This window comes from Notolabrus celidotus, chromosome 5 (genome assembly GCF_009762535.1).
Source record: "Notolabrus celidotus isolate fNotCel1 chromosome 5, fNotCel1.pri, whole genome shotgun sequence".
Classification (NCBI taxonomy): domain Eukaryota; kingdom Metazoa; phylum Chordata; class Actinopteri; order Labriformes; family Labridae; genus Notolabrus; species Notolabrus celidotus.
The window spans coordinates 11,827,852-11,851,020 of record NC_048276.1 but is presented as its reverse complement, the minus strand read 5'-3'; the positions used below and the strand labels follow the sequence as shown (position 1 = coordinate 11,851,020).

Below are 23,169 nucleotides of genomic sequence, written 5' to 3'. Positions count from 1 at the left end.
AAAGTCCACAAACAGACTTACTTATAGTCTTTTATTACAATGACGCACACATAAAACATAAAATGTTTCGTGGAGCGTTTCCCTGCTTCATCTGCCGACCTCAATGTAACAGTTTACTACAACATCAGCTTACATTCTAGCCTTTTTCAGCTGTATCCAGACAGGTATTGATATTTTAAAATTCAGACTGTCTTCCTTTGTCATCACACACTTCTCACATCTGTGAAAAAAAAAAACCTAGAAGCATTTTTATAAATACTATAGATACCAATACAAACACAGTGAGGAGGATGACAGCTTGCTTCTTGTACTACATTCTGATAGGTTGTTTTGTTATTCAGCAATCTGAGGTGATCAAAAAAAACAAAAACAATCTGAGATTTAAAATGTCCAAATATATTCCTGTACGTTTCAAGAACCCCTGCTGATGTTTTTTTTTATAACACAGTTCAAGTGGAACATAAAGCTACGATGCTCACTCTGCTGCACCAACAACACTTAATCAAACTTCTCCCTCTGCTTTGAAAATGTGTGTGAAATATGAAGCTTTGAAGATGAATGCATCGTCTAAAAGTCATAATGTTTTAATGCACAGCTGTTTCAGGCAACTGATGGGTTAGTTTGTGTTCATTTTGAGTGTTTAAGGATGATTAATCTTCCTGACTAAGATGTTTATTCTCAGTTTATGCTTCAAACATGAAATGGAAAACAAAAACAAGGCACCAGAGCACCTGAGTATCTGTAAAATAACTATGTGAATGCAAACACTCTGAACATATTTTTAATAACACCTGACCTTTAGATGCACAGAATCACCTGCTCAGCTCGGAGTGTGACACAAACATGAAGCGACACATTCATCCTCTAAAAACAACTTGAGATCTGCCAGGCACGTGTTTGGTTTGGCAAGATAAAGTCAAACATTTCACTCTTCCCTTGGTGTTCTTTACCCTCTCTTACATACAGAATGAGAAAAAGATATGGAGACAAACTGAGAGTCTATTACCCTGCATCCTTTTAGAATGTCTTTGTATCAAGGGGTTCAATAAAGAAGATATAAACGAGTTAAATCAAAGTAAATGGTTTAACATGTACACTTAAATATAAAGAGTACAAACCTTTTTATGTTTACTTTTGAATGAAGAACAGTGATGGATTGATATGCCTCAAAACCTGACCAGAGAAAACCATCAAACAAAACTCATCATATTGAGTCGGGGCCAAATTAACAAAACGTCCTTAAGATAAAACATGAGAAGTGCTCAATGTTACTTAAATATATCCCTTTTAAATAAACTCAAGTATTGGTATACATGCAGTATTAATCATATGTGCATGAACTTCATAGATGAGATAAATAACACAACTTAAGAGGTGTTGATTTTTAGCAATAGATCTTTAATGTAGGGAGTTTGCCAATAGTTTAATATTCTCAAGATAGTAAAATAAATATGAATTTGAATTTTACAACACTATTGCAGCTTGATGGCAAACTTATCCATGAGTGTTTTTTGACACACAAACCATCAGAAAATGATCTAACTTACTACCAAGTCCACTTTATATACACTTCCCTCAGTAAGTGTTTGTTGTAATATCAAATGAAAACATGATAAAATTCAAGGCTGTAGGGTATGTTTTTTTTCAAACAGTACAAAGTGGCAGTAAATAATCTTCTGAGGTCAGAGTTCTAAGCTCTTCAAATGTAAAGAAAGAAGGACTAATGGGACTAATTGGCACAGAGTTTAAAATATTGACTTTTAGTGTTGTATCATAAGTTTTATTCTCAGAACATCTTTGTGAACGTGGTCCCTTCTGTTCAAACATCCAGCACTGAAGAACCTTGTTGATGATTAAGAGCTCTGGGTCAGAGGCATTAGTTTGTGTTACATTTTGTGATGTGTGCGTATATTAAGGGGCAGGGCTGCTCAGTATATAATCAAGAGGACGAGTGTGGTGATGAAAAAAACTTTAGCTAACAGACTTCAGCTTGGTCCAAGGGTTCGTGCCGCGCACCTCCAGGGGAGGCTCGTTGGAAAAGATGTGGTTGCAGAGGTCGTCCAGCGGAGGTTCAGGGTCTGTGGTGGCAAACTGAGCCGCGTCTTCAATTTCCTTCCTCACCTCCACGTCGATTTCCTATAGAAACAAAACAGGCAGAACAGATGATATAAGAAGTCATTTGCTGTGTGATACTCAGTCATCTACACCATGGGTTCCCAAACTTTTCGGGCCGTGAGCCTCAAAATATAGGTGCCAAAGACTCAGGACCCCCACTGTCCCTCTGAGTGATTAAATGAAGCTTCATATTTAATGTAGTGAGTCTGCAGAAAAGTAGCCACCTACATGCACATGTGGCTGTGTTTCCTGTGCTGTTATGAATTAACCGCTGCTACTGATGCTTTAGTTAATTAACTGTAAACTAACCCTAACCTTAGGAGTCATCTAAAGACAGGAAGAAAAATAATGAAAACATGTATTCGCAAGGTTTTATTTCTAGATGAATTACTTTTTATAAATCAGATTTACAGCAATGGCAATATACAAAATTTTAGACTACCTTAAAACAATTTTTTTTAAATCTGCGATCCCCAATTAGTGTCTGGCGACCCCCAAGGGCAGTGGTGTCCAAACTTTTTTCAAAGGGGCCCACATTTGATGTTGTCTGAATACCTCAGGGCCAGAGGCTCCTACTGAGGCTTAGTAATCATAAAAGGTATATATGAACTCTATTTAATACATTTTTTTTCTCAATAAATCAGTAACTAGGTAGGCAGCTTTTTTTTTGTCCTCAGTTCTCCACAAGCCACATAAACATTGGCAAACTTTATCTTGTTGCGGAGGAAATGTTTTTCAGTAGAGTCGGGCAATGTGGGAAAAATATTGTCTCATTATTTTTCTATGGCAGGATCATGAACTGGATTTCATCACACTTCTTTCTCATGTTATTTTTAAGAATTTTCTGTCCAGCAGACAACAGCTTTAGAACAAAATAATTCTTTTTTTTAACAATTTTTTGTCACCAAATTTTGTCTTTTCTGCACAATTTCATAATTTGGAACTTGTCTTGTGTCCTCTTTTGTGTCTTCTGAACTTTCAGTGTTCATAAAGAACATTTTCACATCATGATAAAAAACATTTATTTGAAAACCTGTCATTCTTAAGAGTTCTTGTGTTTCTTCTTTATTGCAATCTTGCAGAATTCCTACTGATTATGATTCAGAATGTGATTAATTTCTGTGCTATGAATAACACATTTTAGGATGAAAGCTTGGAGCCATAAATAAATAGACCTTGCGCCACAATTGGCCCCCGGGCCGTTCTTTTGGACATGCCTGCCCAAGGGGATCCCGACCCCCACTTTGGAAGCCCCTGATCTACACAAACATGGTTATACGTGTACTGTTCTAAAAGAATAAACAGATCCAAATAAACCCTGAGGCTACATTAATGACGTCTTTTTAACATGTTTTGTTGTTGTCGTCAACTAACACAGAAGTACATACAGTAATACAGAAATACTACTTAGGAAAATGTATTTATGATATTTTACTTTTGTCATTTTACAAACTAAAACCATCATCTACCTTCAGCTCCTCCACGCTGGCCATGTTGTTGCTCAGCATGCGGTCCTTCAGCAAAGAGATGGGATCGCTCTTACCACGAACCTCCTGGATCTCCTCACGTGTGCGGTAGCTGTGAGGGGAGAGATTGGTGCAGGGATGTTGTATGGATGCACTAATGACACCAACTAAGAATTTGACACTCTTGATTAACCAGCATTATATCAAGTTAACTAACTGCTGTGATTATGGAGAAAATGAATTTGGGGTTCCAATGCAAAACCAATCAACAGAGCAAAATGTAAGTACGAACTTTACGCGTTCATAAGCACATTAAATTCCCTGCAGTGTTATTTAAGCCAGGCATTTGTCTGCTCAAGCCAATAGCAGTGCTATTTTTTCTGTCAGTTCATCCCTTGGCTTTAGTCAGAGCTTTGCAAAGCCACTACAGCAGGAAGAAGAGTACATGACTACTTCTACAGTGGCAGAAGCAAGGACAACAGCACATTGAGGATAACATTTGCAGGTCAGATTATTATTGTTGTTGTTAAATCGCTAAATTATCAATAACAGATCAATTACTCAGTAAGAGAGCTTGATAGATATTTAAGGAAAGAATTCTAGAATATGTAAACGTAAGTTACCTGACTCCAGGGTCACTCATACTGTGTCCATGATAGCGGTAGGTCTGCAGCTCCATGAGGATGGGACCCTGATGAAAGATAGAACAAATGTAATTTAGCAGATTAAATCACAACCATGTTTCCTGCTCTAAATAATTCAGATGTTTTTAAACTCACCTTTCCAGATCGGCAGTGATCAGCTGCAAACCTGGTTGCCTCCCGAACACACAGAACATCCATCCCATCCACCTAAATGCAAGAAGGAAACACTCAATCAGGGAATACTTATCAGGAATGTATCATTATCAACAAAGGAAAGCAACAATCACAGACTAAGACTCTTGCTATTTGTTGGGGGTGGAATATATGAAGGAGTGACTATTGTGATTGTGAAAAGACAAAAACAATCACATGTATAAGTTTGTCAGTCTAAGAACATAAATAGAAGCAGTACCCTGAGGCCAGGGATGAAGTCTCCTCTCTTGTAGTAATCTGTGCTGGCGGCAGCTCGCTCCACTGACGTGCCCATGCCGTACCTGTTGTTCTCACAGATGAAGATGGCTGGCAGCTTCCACAGAGCTGCCATGTTGTAGGTTTCAAAAATCTGACCCTGTAAAAAAAAGAACCACAAAGGATTTTCTTTTTGGGAAACAAGTAACATAGTGACTATTTTGAAACGTGGAGTTTGCAGCCTTGCGAAGTGACAAACAGCTGCAGCGATTTCTGTGTCATACCTGATTGGCAGCACCGTCACCATAGAGGCTGACACTGAGCTCATTGTTGCCCATGTACTTGCAGGCCAGAGCGACACCAGCACCGAGGGGGACCTGAGGAAAATTCAGGGATGTCAGAAATATTTATATCAATCTTTATGTACTGAGTGCTTGCTCAAACGAGTCTATGTAATGTTTATAGACAACTTTTTCAATGTATCAAAACCAAATTTACTTTTTACTTTTTAAAACTGATCCCTCAAATTTGAATCTATCCCTTTAAATATTTTGTAAATGTATTATTAATCATTCATTTGAACTGCAAGGTCAGGCAAGCCCGTTGTTAATTTGATGTGGCAGCTAATTGTCTCTGTGTCCTCTCTTGCATTGGTTGTTTGGGTATTTTTCTCTTGTCACGTAAGTTCAATTGGTGTTCCTACATTTGTATACATACAGAGCCCACAGGAGAACATGTACAAAAAAATAAATAAAGGTATGGTTGGGAAGTTACACCTCCATCAGTTTGCCCAATCCCCTTGTGTTAATTAGTTGTATCAGTTGTCTTTTCCAAGTCTTTGTCCCTGCTTTGAGTCCTTAATACTCTCCATTTCTCACACTTGTCTTCCATCTGTCAATCTTGTAGTCTGAACTGATGCATCAGATATTCCATTGTGTAGATGTATTTAACTATTTCAAACCATTCTATTGTTCCAGTAGACTGTGGGGTCTCTTTTGATTTCTTTCTTTTATTAGTTTCTTAGTTTAGGTATCAAAATTGATTTTAAAGCTATCTTTGATTTACTGTGATTCTCTAGTTTATGCACTGGTTAAAACCTTGATGATTTTTCATAATTTTGAACCATAATTCTCAAGTAAACAATGTGTTTGCATCTTTTTTTATTTTGTTTGACACAAACATAATACTAAGGTCATAAGTCTGGATATAAAATAGAAATCAAACACATAATTCAAAGAGCAGAATATGTGGAAGCTCTGAATGTTTTCTGTCATCTTCCTTTGTTCTATATTTACACTATAACAGTAACATGTGACCTGTTCAGCCCTCATCAGACTTATCACAACTGCATAAGACTGACGGCATACTGGTAGCACATGCTGACTTTAAACTCTCATTTAATTTTTTTTTTTCTGATAATGTTATCACTCCTTTTTCAAACAGCCGAAGTCGACAGGTCAGACACTATAAGTCACAAAAAGACTAAAAGACTTAGGTGACATACCTGAGCTCCAACAATTCCATTTCCTCCATAGAAGTTTTTACAGTACATGTGCATAGAGCCTCCTTTGCCCTTTGCAATACCTCCTCTTCTGCCTGGAAATTAAAAAATAAAAACCTGTTAAAGCTACTGAAACTCAAAATGATCTGAAAATCTCAAAAACAGACTCAGTGTTGTCGTCTCACCAGTGAGCTCAGCCATGATCTCCCTCACTGTCCCTCCTCTGGTGTAGGTGTAGCCGTGAGCACGGTATGCAGTGATCAGGTGGTCTGTCAAATTAATTGCTGCTTCGATACCCACCGCACAGGCCTCCTGCAGGGGCAAAAAAACAGCTGACATGAGGTTTACGTAAGAGAGTACCCTAAAAAAACTGAAACTATAAAATGAAGAAAACAGAAAAGTTTGAAGAAATTATGTTTTAAAATAATTCTAAGACACATTTTCAAAGTATCATAAATATTCTGTTTACATTACCAGGCTGACTTTGTTCATGTTTTGTCATCAAGTATTAAAACAACCTACCTGTCCGTCATATAAGTGACAGAATCCTCTGATGATCTTCTGCTTGTACAGCTGATCAGCCTTGAGCTCCATACGCCTCATGGTCTGCATGGTGCGGTAATACTGCAGGCCCTCCTCACGAGTCATGACCACCTGAGTGGCCGGGGCTTCTTCCAGCTTGTGGATGTCACATTTCTAGAAGGAAAAAACACACCACCACTGTATAACTCAGAAACTGACATGGGTCTTGATTCTTTTAGAATAAAATGTAAGTTAGCATGTGGAGCTTACTTTTATTTCAAATGTTGCCTCGGGTGTGAAGTCAGCGTATGTACGTGCTGAAATGACCACTGCAGCTCCCTGTGATGAGAGAGGAAAAATTATACAGAGACAGAAGCTCTCAAATCAGCTCACGTTAAAACTTTCCAGACATGCAGAGACATACAGAGTCTTGGTTTTAATATATACTTTAAAGCAAGACAGGGGGACGTTTGATACTGGCTGCAAGGTATAAAAAACAACTTCTGTAAGCTGGAACATCTGGAGCTCTCCAACATGCTATTATAATGCCCATAATTTTACAGTATGCCTTTGTCCAACATGAACTATACACAAGGTAATCTGATTTTACTATATAACGATTTTTACCAGTAGTGTGATTCCTTGTGTGGCCCTGATACCCAGAGCAGAAATGTCTTACGGTTAATTACATGATGTTTTTAAGACAAGGAAACCACTTCTGACAGAACACACAACAACTTAGGTAGGAATCAAGTCCCATAAAATGTGACTCAACACATGTTAGATTGCAATCCACCTGAACACACTCAATATACTGTAAAAAAGCTTAAATGTCAGTAAAAACTGTGCTATTTTATACTCAATTTTCTCTCTTTTTAAGTTCAGTTCAATAAACATTGAGCGACCACATCCGCCTAGTATTCCTTGTGATAAATTATAATTCTCGCCTCCCTCCACTGGCTCCCTGTCAATTTTAGAATTAATTTTAAGATTTGAATGTTTGTTTTTAAGTCACTAAATGGTCTGGCACTTCAGTACATCTCTGACCTCATACACATCTACGCCCCCCTCAAGAGCACTGAGGTCTGCTGATCAGATGCGTCTCGTCGTGCCAAAGCTGACAAAAGACGAGGGGCGACCGAGCTTCTTCAGTGGAATGAGCTACCCATCCAAGTCAAAATGGCTCCACCCTGGATATTTTTAAATCACGTCTTAAAACTCTTTTTTTACTTCCTGGCTTTTAATACAGCATGAGAGTTTGTGTTGGTCTCTGTTTGTCCTTTAATTCACTGTTTTTTAAATTTTAATATTATTTATTTTATTTTTTTTGTGATCAAATTTTTATTTTATTTTTTCTTTCCATATAATAAAGTAAAAAAATACAAAAAAAAAATAAAGTATGAATAGACATATTATGGACATTACAAAAAATAGAGTACATGTTCACATACCTATACAAAGGTTTATGTACAAATACCATGAATACACAATTAAGATGGAATAATAATGGTAGTAAAAATCAGAATAAATCGATATAGTATATTAAAAAAAATGTAAAAAAAAAAACACACACACACACACACACACACAAAACAAAACAAAACAAAACAAACCCCACATAAAACCCACCCATTCCTTGGATCCAGAACTACAAACCTCAGTGACATGTTACATCTGAAACCCACGGAGGTGGAACTATTATTTATTTCTACTGTTTGTATTTGTTGTGCAGCACTTTGGTGACCTTGTTGTTTTTAAAATGTGCTATAAAAATATAAAGAATTAGACTGGATAATACTATGTGTAGAACCATTCCAATATTTCTTGAGATATCTCCAGACACGCTGGTGAGTTATTTTATCTACAAAGTGAAGTGAAGATGCCTCATAAAATGTTTTTAAATGTATCTTAACCTTCATGGGGACTTTTCTTATTTCAGGATACAACTACATCCCAGAGGTCCACCTCACTAAGAAGGATCTACACACTTTTACTCTGACAGTTTGAGCTGCTAACTTGAGAAACAGTTTATTAAGGACTGATAATATTAAGTGCTTTGGATATGAAATGTTTAAAAAAAAGTGACAAGTTTAAAATATTTAGACAAGTCTTTACATGGGAATGTTTCTCATTCAGTTCAGCAGAAAAGTTATCCAAAATAGTTTACCAGTAGTAAACATGAAAATGAAAATTAGCCTGTTTTTGTAAAGTTGTTCAGTTTTCACAAACCTGAGAGTAGGCAGTCTAACCCAGCAGTCCCCACTGTAAGCCCACACCCACACCCAGAGCCAAAGACCTTAACTACATGCAATGTTATAACATGTTTGAGCAATATAAAAATAACCCAGCCTTTACGATCTAAAACAGAAAAGCTTTTATAAAGAACTCAGTTATTTTTTGAAGACTTTAGCTGTGTTAGCCAGAAGCTATCATTCGGCCTCACAAGGTCAGAACAGACTGCAGTTTTTGTTTTGGGTTTAAACCAGGAGGGTTCAGAGAGTGACAGCACAACAGCGTTTGGCTTCTTCCTGTTTAGAGTCCCCCTTTATGTGTACTTACATTTCTCTGCACGCCAGCTCTCAGCACATTAGAGATATTGGACAACATCTTTCCAAAGCTAGTTCACTACAGTCCCAACACAGCACGGCTCCGTCCTTCTGTCAGACTCTGTCCTTCCGGATCCGCTCACACTTCTTCTTCTTCTCTGGCATCACAAAGAGGGCACGCTGCTGCCAACACATGGACGCTGGTGAGTTAGTGTCATGACCATAGACTGTATAAATATGACTCATGACTATGTGTATCATGTCATGACTCAGGAATAAGCAAAAATTGTTGTGTTTTTTTTCCCCTCAATACAATTTACAAACTGTTACACAAACATTCACTACATTCGTTTGATTGTATTAAATAAGATAAACAGTAATAACTTAATGTCATTGCACCAGCCCAAGAGACAGAGGCTGTTTTCGAAACCCCCTACTATACTAGTAGTACGTACTGATTTGGCCAAAATTCAGTATGCAGTAAGTAGTATGTGAACAAGAGCAAAATCTGCAATATGCCAAAACTCCCAGGATGTTGTACTGATTCGGGAAAATTTCTCAGTATGCATCGGACCAGACTGCCCTCACGTACTGTTTCCCATAATGCACAGCGCTAATGTTACACTTCTATTTTTAATTATTTTCTGACGGTGGCACTCAGTTTTTAGGTGCTGTAAAAATGATTAAATTCCATATAAACCACTTCTTAACTTTTTAAATCATAAGTGATGCTAAAGAAGCAGGTTTGCGATCAGCTTGGGCGTTGTTTACTTCCGCTTTCTGAAACCGGAAATCCAGTGACGTCTGGCCCAGTGTACTGCATAAGAGATCCAACAGAACAGTCATACTACATACTAAAATTCAAACACAGTATGTAGTAGGTAGTACCTACTGCCTACTCATTAATAGGTAGTATGTAGCAGGCCGTTTCGAAAACAGCCAGAGGCCCAATCTCAATGTCCTCCCTAAGCCCTGAGCCCTGAGCCCTTCTTGACTTATTGGTCGTCAGTTGGAAAGTGATTGAGGGCAGGAGGCTGTAAGGGCTCAAAACTGATAAACTGGAATGGGACAGCACTTTGAGACTTCTCACGTAACCTGCATTACATCATGTAGCTCACTTTAGCGATATTAGGAATTTTTATTACACAATTTTTACTTTCCTCAAATTAAAGGGGCTTAAGGGATGACTGACTGCCATGTGATCCAGTGGATACCGTACATACTGCTTAACCACACAATTTAAAATATATAAATAGGCTATATAACAATAAATATATTAATTATACTTCAAACACATACATGTATATGTGAAGATGAATAGATTATGGGTGTTTTCTATATTTATACTGACAGGCAACCTTTTTTACCTGTGAATTTCATTGCAACTTTCATGCTTCTTTTTTCTGTTGCACTTTTTTTAATTTCATGTTACAGCGTTCGTTTACCTTTCCATGCTCATGGGCTTCCCTTGGATTTCTGTGTTTCACAGGTTTCACATCACAATGCTATGAACTCTGGGTAGTTCCCTTACACTAAGTCTGCAAAAATGCCCACTTCTGGAAAGGAGGCAGAAAGGGCTCAAAAAGTCAATGAGAGATCCCTCAGACATTTGATGATTTGACAGTGGGACAGCCCCAAGCCCTCATAGACTTAAAGGGAACGCGCCTCAAAGTCGGTGAGTGCTTGAGGGTGGACATTGAGATTGGGCCAGACAAACGCTTCAATCAAAGGTACAGTGTCTAGAATTTAGCAGTGTTTAGCAGGACAGACAGATATGAAATATAATATTCATAAGTATGTTTCAATGACTAATCACCTTGTTTAAAAATGATTTTGTATTTGTTGACTCAGAAAGAGCCTTCTATATTTACACAAGGAGAAGGACCCCTTCCATGGAGGCCGCCATCTTGCTCTTCAACATTTCTACAGTAGCACAGAATGAACAAACTATACACTGTGTACATTTTTTAAATAAAGATTACTTGATAAAGGAAGGGTCATACTTATCATGCGTCATAGAAGCTTCTTTTCCAGGGGTTGAGCAATACTGTTGTATATCCCCCTTTCTATATACTTTACCTTTAAACACACACAACATGATTTTGAAAAAGGTCATTATAAGATATTTCGTTGGTGAGGTCATTTTAAGTCATACAAAGAGATCTTGGGCTTTCTTGGGTTCCATCAATTTAAGGGACTTCTTTTAGAGCTGGATCTTTTTAGAGAAAGGTAAGAAGCTGGATGGAGTCTTAATGATAAATGTATCATTTGACCCAATACAAACCTGTAGCAGGAAGAATTTCGACCCAGAGATACAAGTTTGTTTTGTTTCTTCTTTGTGACTGACAGAATATGCTTGAGGCACCATGTGTCGTCTTAGTCTGCACTTAAGTTGATGCGCACTTTAAGACAATATGATGTTCACTTAGTGCAGAGTCTAAAAAAGCAGGACATTGGACCCAGAAATCATTTTTGCTCCAGGGCCCTTAAGTCTCCATTTGTTATTTTAAGTTTTTACCATAGATGGACATTGTATTTTAACTGATGTCCAAAATAATGAAATATAAAATGCTGTTATATTATTGTCAGCAACACAAACATTGTTTATATTGCCTAGACTGGTAAAACACAAATTAAAAAACAAGAACTAGGCCTTTGTATTAGTACCTATACCTCCTTTATTTGAAATGAGAATACAACATGTCAAACAGCTGCTGCATTTTTAATATGGTGTTAAGCTAAAGAATAATGGACTAATCTTTTTTATCCAAGAGATACAGTGACATTCAAGAGGGATAGTGTTTACTCTAAGAGTGTTTCACTTGTTTTGAGTGTTTTGGTCCTAAATTATCTCAGTAAGATATCCCAGCTTGTTACTGAGATTTTATGACCTATATTGAGTAATATATACTTGCAACTTGAATATAAACTGTTATTTCAAGCATGAAATAAGAAATCATGACGCTGACACAACTGTATCTCTTCACACATTTAAAACAAATTACAGCCACATGTAATGCACTGTTTTATTTTCAATGAAACAATAGAAAATGTGTACTACTATATATTAGTATAGTTGGCACAGTACTGTAAACTGACACTTAATATTTAAACAATATTTAAACGTTTAACATTTCAAACAGAAATAATTACATTCAGATAAGTTCTTTGAAATTACAAGGCAGAAAATGATCCTACACAATGAGAAATATATTCTTAACTTTTATCTTTCCATCAAGAAAAGTAAATTAGTTTTTAGAATAACTTTGCTGGTTTCAAGAAATGTAATGCCTAATGTGTCATTATGTTAATAAAATGACACTAGGGCGTGGACTTCCTGTCCTCTCTTACCATTAAAAGGTGTAAAAGTCCAATAAAAAATAAAAAATGAAATAAAATAAAAGGATAATGGCAGTAGCATTTACTTAATTTAAGAATATTTTTTAAAATATTGAGAAAAGAAGTCTCATATTACTTTTTTATTTCTATCAAGAAAAATGCATTTATTAGTAAAAAATACACTAATTTTAAGGTATTTCTGGGTTCATTGAGGTTAGATCATTTTACTTGTTTTGGTAAGTCTTGACAAGCCACATTTTCTTGCTCTGTTGGCAGATAATTTTGATTAGTTTAAGAAATATACCCCCAATGTTTGTATATTTTTGCTTGTTTTTGAAGGTTGGCTTTTTGCAGTGCACCTGGGGCAATTTCACATCCTGTGAACATCATATATGAGTAGCTAGTTTTTGAAAGGCAAACCCATTTGTGATATCAAGGACACGGTTTTGTTGCTTTGGAGGGGTGTACAGTGCTGGTTTGTAGGCGAGCATCTATCTTCCCTAGTAATCAAACCATTGAAATGATAGCTATATCTGTTTTGGAATTGGTTCTGCTGAGTGCACAGAGGGAACAACTCCATCTACCGGTGATGTGTTGATAGCAGGGCGGGCTTACGCTGCGACGCACAGTGGGGTCGCTCGATAGTAAACTCAATTGTGTGTGCGCATTATCATCGTCTCTGCCCCAGTCCCTCCAGCATCACTCTCTCTTCCAATCTCTCTCTCTCTCACTCTGTCTCTCTCTTTCTCTCCCTCCATCCACAGACATCTCTATTCTTCTGCATACCACCTCCAGCCTTCATCACGACCTTCATGCTCTGTTTGAATGGTGTCAGATTGTGTTTTTGTGCTGTGGCTGCGCGTCCTGACGGTGTGGAGGAAAACGGATACCTGTGCTGCATTGACATCACCGCAGAGAGTACAGGGTGATCGCACGTCCATACATTTGGGTGTATGCAGTCTGTGACGACTAACATGGCGAAAACAATCACAACATCCAACGCTGTTACGGGTAAGCTTTGTACAACCTTTGTTCTGTTGGTATCTCCATGCTAAGTGTAGTTTCAGCGCCGCGCTTTAAAGCAAACGCATGAATGACGCAATTGACATTTCCACCGTGCATGATGATGCTGCACTGTTTTGTGTATCACTGTGCCGGTTCACTGGATGCAGCTCTGCAATGTACATGGTCAAATAAAGAGATGGGTGAGAAATTATTTTGCTGAGAAAAAGTGTAAAAAAAAAAAAAAATAGAAGTGGTACCTTTTTTTGTATTTCTGTCGACCATTGTGTTCTTCACATTTGCGTTTTGCAGTGATGACCATGCACGCCACTTTAAACCACAATCAGGTCATATTGTTTCTCTAGATTTTTTCCCCTATGTCATGACGCAACTCAATCAGATGAAATGGTTCAAAGGGGTGGAGAAATTGATGATGGTGACACAGCAGAGACTAGACACTGGGTCATGTTTTTTAAGAGAACCAAACTCATGTTGTGATGACTCTTTATGTCTGAAGAGTGGGTCATTGTCTCTAGAGTGTTGTATTTTTAGGCTGCCCTCCACGCCCTGGCAGAGGGGAGGTCTCCCTATGGGTCAATAATCATGTTTGATACAGTTGAGTCACTCTGGTCTGATCCAGACAGGAAGAGGCTGGTTCTGTTTGTTGTCACACTATTCCACTTGTTTGTGAGGGATTACTGGGGGACATAATTAAAGTTTTTGATCATTTTAAAAGCTTTGCAAAATGCTGGACCAGGACATTTCCTGAAGAGTTGTCTCAGTGGCAGGTTGCTCTGAGCATGATTTTTTTTCTCCTGCTTGAATTTTAGGAAAGTTACAGGTTTGAGAATAACATTTGGACCACTGCTTACATAATAAAGCAACAATAATAACATTTTTCCTTCTAAGAAGTTAGAGTACACACATTGAGGTTCATTAGAATCCCAGCGTGGAAACCAAACAATCACTATTAACGTCATAAGTTAAGCATTAGGAATATGTATAATTAACAACATCAGCATTGCTCATCCAATCCACTTATAGAAGCTGTCTGACAGGTTTCAGTGGGCTACAAAATAAAAGCCCAGAACAAAAAGAGAGTCATTTAGTTGATCAAGTGAGGAGACTGTGTGAGCATTTTAGACTTAAAAGCAGTTTTGATCAAGAATGTTTACAAAAGTATATATTTTTTTTACTTCTGTAGTTAACATGACAAATGAGGAGCACTTTCTAATACTTTATCAACAACATTCAGATTACACTGTAGTTATTTAGGGACTTTTAAATTACTTTAATACTTTAGATAATTTATTAATTTCAACTATCTAACCAATTTTAGAAGATATTTGATTAACTATATGCTTTATAACGGTACATGCGCTAGACTTAAGACTTTTAGACTTTAGACTTTTTTTGTCCCTTTGGGGAAATTCTTTTCCACAGCACCTTTCTGCATTTCCACAGAAATAGACAAACATAGAACATACACTGTAGGCTCAACAAACTGTCCACCAAGACATCAACACTCAGTCAGAGTTGTGTCATTCAGCGAGGCCTTTTGTTCAGGCTTGCTATAACAGCAGGGATCAGGCTCTTGCTGAGGCGAGCCCTTCTGCACCTCAGTGCTCTGTACCTGCGTCCTGAGGGGAGTGGGATGAGGTAGGTGTTTAGTGGATGTGTGATGTCCTGTTCTATTGAGGTTGCAATGCGTATGATGGCCCTGTGGTTTAAGTCTGTGAGGTTTGGTGTGGGGAGACCGATTATTTTATAAGCTGTGGTGGTTATGTGTGTGAGTTTGGCCTTGTTTTTAACAGACAACATGTTGAAGAGGCAGGTGGAGCGGTACAGGAGGATGTATTGAGTCATGCTGAGAATGATTTAACAGTTTTGGACATTATACCCATTTATGGTGTCTTACATAATAAAACGTTAGAGAGGAAACTTTTTATTTCATGCGTGATGGGTTGGGCTCATCAGTGAATCAGCTTCCATGTGTAGATCCTCACCTTGTGTATGCTTCTATATGTGCATTATAGGTGAAAAAATGACACCACCATCCATCGCTCTACTTCCTGAAAAGAAATCTCCGACTAATGGTCACAGCTCTCCAGCTCGGAAACTCAGTGAGTAATACTTATGTCATGTAATGCACACTTTCATACCCATCACTGAAAAGTCACTTACACCCATAGACTGTGTAACAAAGCTCACACCACAGTGATTTGAGTTATTGCACTTTTACTGGAGACTCATAGTATGATGAATGTAATGACTTTGAAGACTTCAGGTGTCAGTGAGTACAGGAACTAGTGACAGCAGATGTAAGTAAAAGAGACACTCAGCATGTGTGGAGTGACTCTCCCGTCAAGGACAGTTTCCTCCCCTCTCCTGCATATCGCTGCAGTTTGCCCTTGGCATGGGGCTACTGTATTGGCTCGGCATTTTGCAACACAATTTATTTAACACAGAGCTGCAGAAATGTTTCCCTCTGCTGGTATTACACAAGAACTGCAGGTCAATACTGTGGTGCTGATGTCATGCTTCTTTATCTCTCTCTCTCTGGTAATCTCAGCTCCGTCTAACACAGAGAAAAAGCCACACATTAATGGACATGCATCCCCTTCACACATCAACAACAACCATGCAGGTAAACAAAGTAAGTCTTCCTTTTTTTGCTTCTAAGACACGGCTTCAGACTCTCCTTTAATGTTGCAGCATTGCCAAATCCCTTTTGCTCTTGCTTATCTTCCAGTTGTGGAGGGTTATATGAAGACGGACGACAGGATGCGATTAGCCAAAGAGAGACGGGAGGAGAGGGAGAGAAGCCTGGGTGAGTAGTGTGCTGTTTTCAGGGAGTAAATAAAGAGGTTTCCTGCTGTGTTGTTTTCCAGTTTAAAGTTTTCTGTCACGGCTTTTGTCTCTCTACACAGTTTAATTGGTTATGGAAGAGCTTTATCCAGCCAGTAGACGATTTACTTTGAGTTCACTGGGTTTTTTGATGTGATGAGCTCAGTCACTTCCGAGAATGTGACAGTAACGTAGAATAATCCACAGAAGTAGGTCTCCCTCTTACAGTGAATCGTGCAGCTCCTGCAGTTTCCTCATGATGACAGGGATTTTGAATCATTGTGATAGTGTTGGGGCTGGATTGAAAGACAAAAGCCTAATCACTACAGCACAAGTTTACTTTATCATGTTAGATTTTGAGTGTTTAATCACAAGAAATGACAACTATTAGAAAATCACTAAGTACCATGGGTGCCCGAGCCTCCAGCTGCTCAGCACCCAGACTCTGGAACTCCCTCCCCCCTCACATAAGACAGTCAGACTCTATAACATAATTTAAATCCCAACTCAAAACCCTGTTGACCTTTTCAAATTAGCATATTCCCTTTAGCTGAATTCTGTGCACTTCACTAGTTTTTATTTTATTTCTTATTTTTATTTTATATTATGACTTAGTCTGTTTTAATGATGTTTTAATGATGAATGTTTTTTTTATTTTATTCCCTGTAAGGTGACCTTGGGTGACTTGAAAGGCACCTCCAAATAAAATGTATTATTATTATTATTATTATTATTATTATTATTATTACTATTATTATTATTATTATTATTATTATTATTATTATTAAGTAAAATACACTATTCAACAAAGCCTTTTGAAGAGGGCGCTAATCCAAATTTTGTTGTAAAATGTTAAAACATTTGGAGCTTTTGTTTTTTCTGTGGTATCCATCCTAAGCTTTGCATGACCTGCTGAAAATCAAAAGCCATCAGCATCAAGAGTGGTCCATTCACATCAAGTTTCTGTCATTCAACCTGGAGCCGAATTTGTTTTTTCTTCTTCAGCGGCCAGGGAGCAGCTGATCAGGGAGAAGGACCGCAGAGCCCGGCTGCAGTATGAGCGTACAGTGGAAGAGCGCTGGAGGCGTCTGGAGGAGCAGAGGCAGAAAGAGGAGCAACGCAGAACTGCAGTGGAGGAGAAGAGGAGGCAGCAGCTCGAGGAGGATAGGGTCAGCTGATTCAACATGAAATCATTTTTTGTGTGTGTGTGTGTGTGTGTGTGCAAGATGCATACAAATGTCCATGTTACTTATCCAAGACCATATGTAGGAAGTAAAGTGTCAAAGAGTGATCAAATATAGGTCCCCTCTGCTGTGTTGCGTTCAGGAGCGGCTGGAGGCCCTGATGAAACGCTCTCTGGAGCGAAGCCTTCAGCTGGAGCAGAGGACCAAACGCTGGAGCAGAGGCTGCCATCCAGGAGCAGGTCAGAACAAAGCCTGTTATTATAAATAAAGATTGTTCTGGATACAAGAAGCATGAATGTTTGAACAATTTAATGTGAATGAGAAGAATTAGATAAAGGAAGAAAATGTGCATTTTTATTTCAAAGGATTGCATTTTGCTTTTATTCTTCTGAGACTACAGACACATGAATGAATGCTGAAGGTTGTGTGTGTGTTCGAGTGAGAGAGTGTTTGAGTGTGTTTGTGTTAAAGAGGGCCTTTCTCTCCGACAGCCTGGCTGCTGAAGTACGCATGAGCAGACATTTGTTCCTGGTTTCCCACAGAGACAGGATGGAGTTACAAACCTGCACTGGTGTCTCTGTAGCACCAAACTTCACTTTTTGAACCTCTCTGAATCATTGACTTAATAACTGTAATACAGGCTTCACTGTCTGACACATAGACATTCTGATATCACCTCTGACGAGTCATCAAAGCTTAAAATTTACAACTCAGTGGCTTAAAATGAGACTGAAAAAAATGCTGCTCGATTACATCCCTGCCGGTGTGTTAACTCCCATCCAGGTCTCCTCTGCTGGATTAGGAACTGCTCAGATGAACTGTTCATAATGCTCTGTCTGCTCTGCTCTGCTCCGCCCGCTGCCTTTAGGTGACAGTGAGAATGCCCCACTCCCTTTCTCTGCTGCCTCCGCCTTTTCCCATGGCATTGCCTCCCCCCTTCCTGCTGTCAGCGAATCTGGTAAAGTTAAGCCCCCCTTTGCCCTCCCAAATGTATCTCCCCTCCTGATCATCCAACAGTTACCATGTCTGTGTCCGTTTGCCTTTGGGTGGGCTGAAGCTTCAAATTAAACCAAAGGCAAATGTGTCCGTCCTGCTGCATGCTTTTTAGGCTGCTCTGTTCTGTTTTATGGTGCAAGTGAGATATGTTGTTCTGCAGAGTAGATAGGCTTGTATGTCTGCTGTGTTTGTGCTCTGCTGCTTTTATCTTTGACTGCGTGGAAGCAATTCACTTTTTAGGGATGCAAATTAGTGAGCAAATATTGATAGTAAAGGAGCTCCCCATTACATACATAACAGAGGTGAAATTATGATCAATGTGGGAACCCAACAACTGGTCTGACAACAACTTGTGCCCCTTGTGAATGATGGCCGACTTCTTGGTGTTTCTGGTATAGCCAGCAGTTAGAGATAAATACCTTCTAGCCACGATTTCTTTTACTCTTTGCTGCAGCATTTACAGTTGCAGATCAAAAGCAAGATGAAGCATGCCCCTCCATATAGGGCTAAAAAATAAACACATCACATCATTACATCACATCATTACATCTCCCAGGGAAGCGCCAGTTAATTGATTTATGGCAAGTCTCAGTTTTACTGTAAATAGGAAGTTACACAGAGGCTTCACTCTGTCTTCCCTCAGCAGAATAAACCCTAATGAGATACAGATTTTTCTTGTGATTTACCAACAATGAACTAGTCTTGAGTTTGTCGAAATTAAAAAATCATGATGCAGCTTCATGAAAATCAAATTGAAATTTTTAAAAAGCTACTTTTTTTTTAAAACTTTTTTTTATTGACTTTTACAATTATTTGAAAACAAGGCATAGACAAACAAAATTACAGTTCTGTACAACAACAACAACAACAACAACAACAACAACAACAACAGAGTCAATAGATTTTGTTGGTATTATTTACATAACTAGAGGAGATGAGCCTAGCACAGGATTAATTTCCTTCCTTTTGTAAATATTTCTTCCTTATGGCTATACAGTGAACATCAAAAAAGTATACATACACATATACATATATATATACATATAAATATGCACACACGCACACACACACGCATACATTAAAAAGCAACTTTTTAAAAAAATACTTTGAATACTTTGAATGGAGGGAGGAATTCTCTCTTTTGATGCACACCAGGAACTCAGGGAATCCAAACTCTGATTGTTTATGGCCAAGCTGATTTGTCGCTCCCCAGTAAGAAAAGCTTCTGATATGCTGAAGCTAACGGGGGCCAGGTTGTAAAAGCCGAAAAAAGGATATCATAACCATTAAAAACCAGGCCTGAACTAATCTTTCTCTCAAGGAGTACAGTATAAAAAAACTGTCAAAATAACAAGAGCTCAGACTGCTGAGGACCTGAGACAAAGTAGACAGTGAACAATTTAGGACAGGGAGAGAAAGGCAAAATAGGAGAGGAAGAACACAGAGTACCCTGCCCTCGCCTGGAACGTAACCCCCTCCTAATGCTGCAACCCTGCAGTATAACTGCAAGAAGACACCATGCAGGAAAAAAAAGACAATAAGAAATGTATCAGCAATTGCATCAGCTTTTTTTTGTCTGCAGAAGCATGTTCCCTCCACTAATGTATTGGCTTTATCTCAGTGTTCCTATGTCACTTGTTTGTTTGATTAAAGACGGCTTCCTGTATAATGCTCTTTCAAACTTCCCTCTAAATCAACCACAGGATTAGTTTCTCCTGATTAGTGATCTTCCAGTGATTACAGACACACCAGAGGACATTGGATACAGTTGTCTAGAGGTTCTTTATCATCAGTGGAGTATTACTTTCACAGTTTCTACGCATCTTTGTTTCCATATTTTGATGAGGATTTGGTTGCGAAATGAACGCAGCTAAGTGGTGACGGACGGTTTTGGAGATTAGTGGCCAATGACCTAGAATAGAAAAATGTGCACTAAAATAGGAACAGATACAGGCATCCCAGTGAGAGGGATGTGCTCTCTGGAGATTACACTTTACAGATGGTGACAGATGGAAGAGAAGTAAGGAGGGACAGCTAGAAGATTGCGTCGTGTTTTACGATGCATTCAATGTTAAGGGAATTGCTTTTGTGACTGAGTCTGAGTCTGTTGGTGTTTGTTTTTTCATTTGCTGTTTTTGATTTAGGTATGACAAAGGGAGAGGAGTTGTGAACAGGGTTGGATATATTATTTGCAGCTGCAATTCTGGCCTTTGTGTGCCTGCATCACACTGAATAGATTACAGACTCAGGATTAATGCCCAAGAATGACTAGCAGGGCATTAACACATCCTGTAATGACTGAATACTTGCAGGAGAAAGACAACGATGAGCTCAATACCCTTCAGTCTAGTCTAATCTAATACTGGGAAATCATTCAGCTCTTTTTGGTTGAATCAGAACCAAAATCAATACCTGGATGTTAGATTGCGGCTTTAACTACAACATGCCCTCAGACTGAATTGTCTTTCCAGCATCCTGTCTGCCAACTGACTTTGGCAGCCAAAGCAAGTCTGTAAGCCTCAGTTGGTTGCAGCACACTCTCTCTAGTCAGCCCCCGCCCTGGCTTCTGTATTAATATCCCCTTGTCACTTGTTATCTGCCATCATCTGATTTGATAAGTATTGTGTTTGTCATCATGCAGCGCCCTGCAGCCCTCACAGGTCACCTTTCTGCAGCTCACTGAATCCTGCAGATCACAACAGAGCTGGGCTTCAGGGAGGCTCTCAGTCCACTCCCAACACCCCAAAGGTAACATCCAGCTCATGTTCATGCTCATGCTGTATTTGACAGATAACAGAAAAAATCATCTGCAACAATTAAATAATATTGTTTAAGTCTGCAAAATCTTCTATTTCTATCTCTTCTAACAGAAAGAACGGCTCCGCAGAGAAAGAAGAACCGCATCCCCAGGATGTGGATCACCTGTGAGAAGATCTGAATCTCCTGCTAGTGTCACTAAATACTTGGGTTCCCCCACTACCTCCAGGTAAGATTATTTGCTGTAAATTTGAATGGCAGGCAAACATTTCTATAAACTTATTAACATTAACATTTTGAAATGTCTTTCCGTTCATTAGCACTTTGTAATGTAAATACCTCTGTCTGTATCCAGGCTGGCATCTAGAATGCGTGCCCAGTCTCCAAGCAACGCACATCTGTACCATTGCTCTCCTACAAGACAGCGTGCAAACTTGTCACCGGACGGCAGAAGAACAGAAGATAAAAAGGTGGAAAAACACAGTGAACTATCCAAAGCTGAGTCTGCAGTAAAGAAAAATACATCCATGAATGGATCGAGTCCATCTCCTCAAGCTGAGAAGAATGTAGTCAACGCTGATGTCAGATCACCTAAAGCTGAAACCTTTGATAAAAGACTCAAAGCAGACACATTTGAGAAAAGTAGATCCCCAGACAGAAGAGACAACATGTCTCCCAAAGTGGATCCATCAGAAAAGAAGACCCAAAGCAGCACTCAGGATGGAGACAAGAAAAAAGGTCAACTTTATGCAGATGATACCTGAGTGTTTGTAACATGAGACTAAATTAAGTTTTGGTATACTTGCATGATCTCACATCAGTCTTTCTGTGTGTGACAGAATCAACAACATGCACAACCACAGGGAAGATGGCAGCCGGCACAACAAACGCAGAGGAGGCCACCAGGCTGCTGGCAGAGCGCAGGCGCCTGGCCCGAGCTCAGAAAGAACTGGAGGAGAAAAAACGTGAACAAGAGGAAGAAGAAAGGTGAGTTCATTCTAAAAGCTTTGAATAGTCTATGGGGGTTTAAACCCTAAAATGTATTTAATACATTTATGCACCTGTAAAACAGACTCAGGGAAGAGCAGCTGAGAAAGCAACTTACTCAGGAGAAGTGCATGCAGGAGGCAAAGGCTCAACAAGTCAAGGAAAAGGAGAAAACAGAAGAAAGTCCTCAAGGAGTTCAACAAAAAGAAGAGAATCATAAAAAGGAGGAGCAGGAGGAGAAGCCAGAGACTCAAACTGACAAAGAGGTAAGTGATGATTGAACAATACCAGGCAGTAATTATTGCCTTAACACTATGTGTATTGGCTTTTAAGGTTTTATTTCCAGTGAACCTTTGCCTTTTTTTAAAAAAGGTTCTTTATCTTGCAGTTTCTGATCACTGATGGATTTGTTCTTGATCTCAACAGAAAGAAAAAACAAAAGTCCAGGCCCATGAGGAGGCCGAGCGTCAACGGCAAGACAGAGAAATGATAACACAACAAGAAGAGGAGGAGAGGCAACTAAGAAAAAAGGTCACTTTAATTTAGAAAAGCCTCGTAAAGGGCAGCCCAAGCACTCATTGCTTTGCTGTAGAAGCATATTTTACACTTCTGTAAGTTCATATTCTGATTGAATTTTGTTGTTTGTTTTGCAGAGAATTGAGGAGATAATGAAGAGAACAAGGAAGGCTGAAGCTGACTTGAAGGTACTGTAAGAGACACCTTTGTTCTCGTACAGTAATCCTGCTGCCTTTGAACATCCGTTGATTGTTTGATCGAGACCTTTTTGTTCTGCTTTAATTTATTCAAAGTTTGATTTTCTGTTGTTATCTTTATTAAATTCTATTGTTGGTCACA

At 38.8% G+C, this 23,169-nt stretch overlaps 2 protein-coding genes across 4 annotated transcripts; one reads left to right on the top strand and one right to left on the bottom strand.

Annotated features, from left to right (window-relative positions):
* Window positions 1-17: 17 nt before the first annotated feature.
* pdha1a (pyruvate dehydrogenase E1 subunit alpha 1a) lies at window positions 18-9,381 on the bottom strand. The gene is made up of 11 exons (XM_034683407.1): window positions 9,216-9,381; window positions 6,927-6,995; window positions 6,657-6,830; window positions 6,320-6,446; window positions 6,138-6,229; window positions 4,918-5,010; window positions 4,638-4,793; window positions 4,361-4,432; window positions 4,205-4,272; window positions 3,585-3,693; window positions 18-2,136 (listed from the first exon to the last, which is right to left on the bottom strand). Exons 1-11 carry the CDS (start codon window positions 9,261-9,263, stop codon window positions 1,972-1,974), a joined length of 1,173 nt encoding a protein of 390 aa, XP_034539298.1. The 5' UTR covers window positions 9,264-9,381; the 3' UTR covers window positions 18-1,971.
* Window positions 9,382-12,760: 3,379 nt separating this feature from the next.
* Window positions 12,761-23,169, top strand: map7d2a (MAP7 domain containing 2a). 3 transcript variants are annotated; one of them, XM_034683404.1, is made up of 15 exons: window positions 12,761-12,777; window positions 13,306-13,552; window positions 15,580-15,666; window positions 16,116-16,199; window positions 16,296-16,373; window positions 17,396-17,559; window positions 17,717-17,813; window positions 18,443-18,532; window positions 21,212-21,318; window positions 21,441-21,556; window positions 21,683-22,065; window positions 22,167-22,314; window positions 22,400-22,580; window positions 22,741-22,845; window positions 22,968-23,169. In XM_034683404.1, exons 2-15 carry the CDS (start codon window positions 13,495-13,497, stop codon window positions 23,025-23,027), a joined length of 1,758 nt encoding a protein of 585 aa, XP_034539295.1. In that variant the 5' UTR covers window positions 12,761-12,777; window positions 13,306-13,494; the 3' UTR covers window positions 23,028-23,169. The 3 variants fall into 3 exon arrangements, with proteins under 3 accessions (XP_034539295.1, XP_034539297.1, XP_034539296.1); XM_034683406.1 differs by lacking the exon at window positions 12,761-12,777 and having other exon boundaries at window positions 13,146-13,552; XM_034683405.1 differs by lacking the exon at window positions 12,761-12,777 and having other exon boundaries at window positions 13,147-13,552; window positions 16,116-16,190.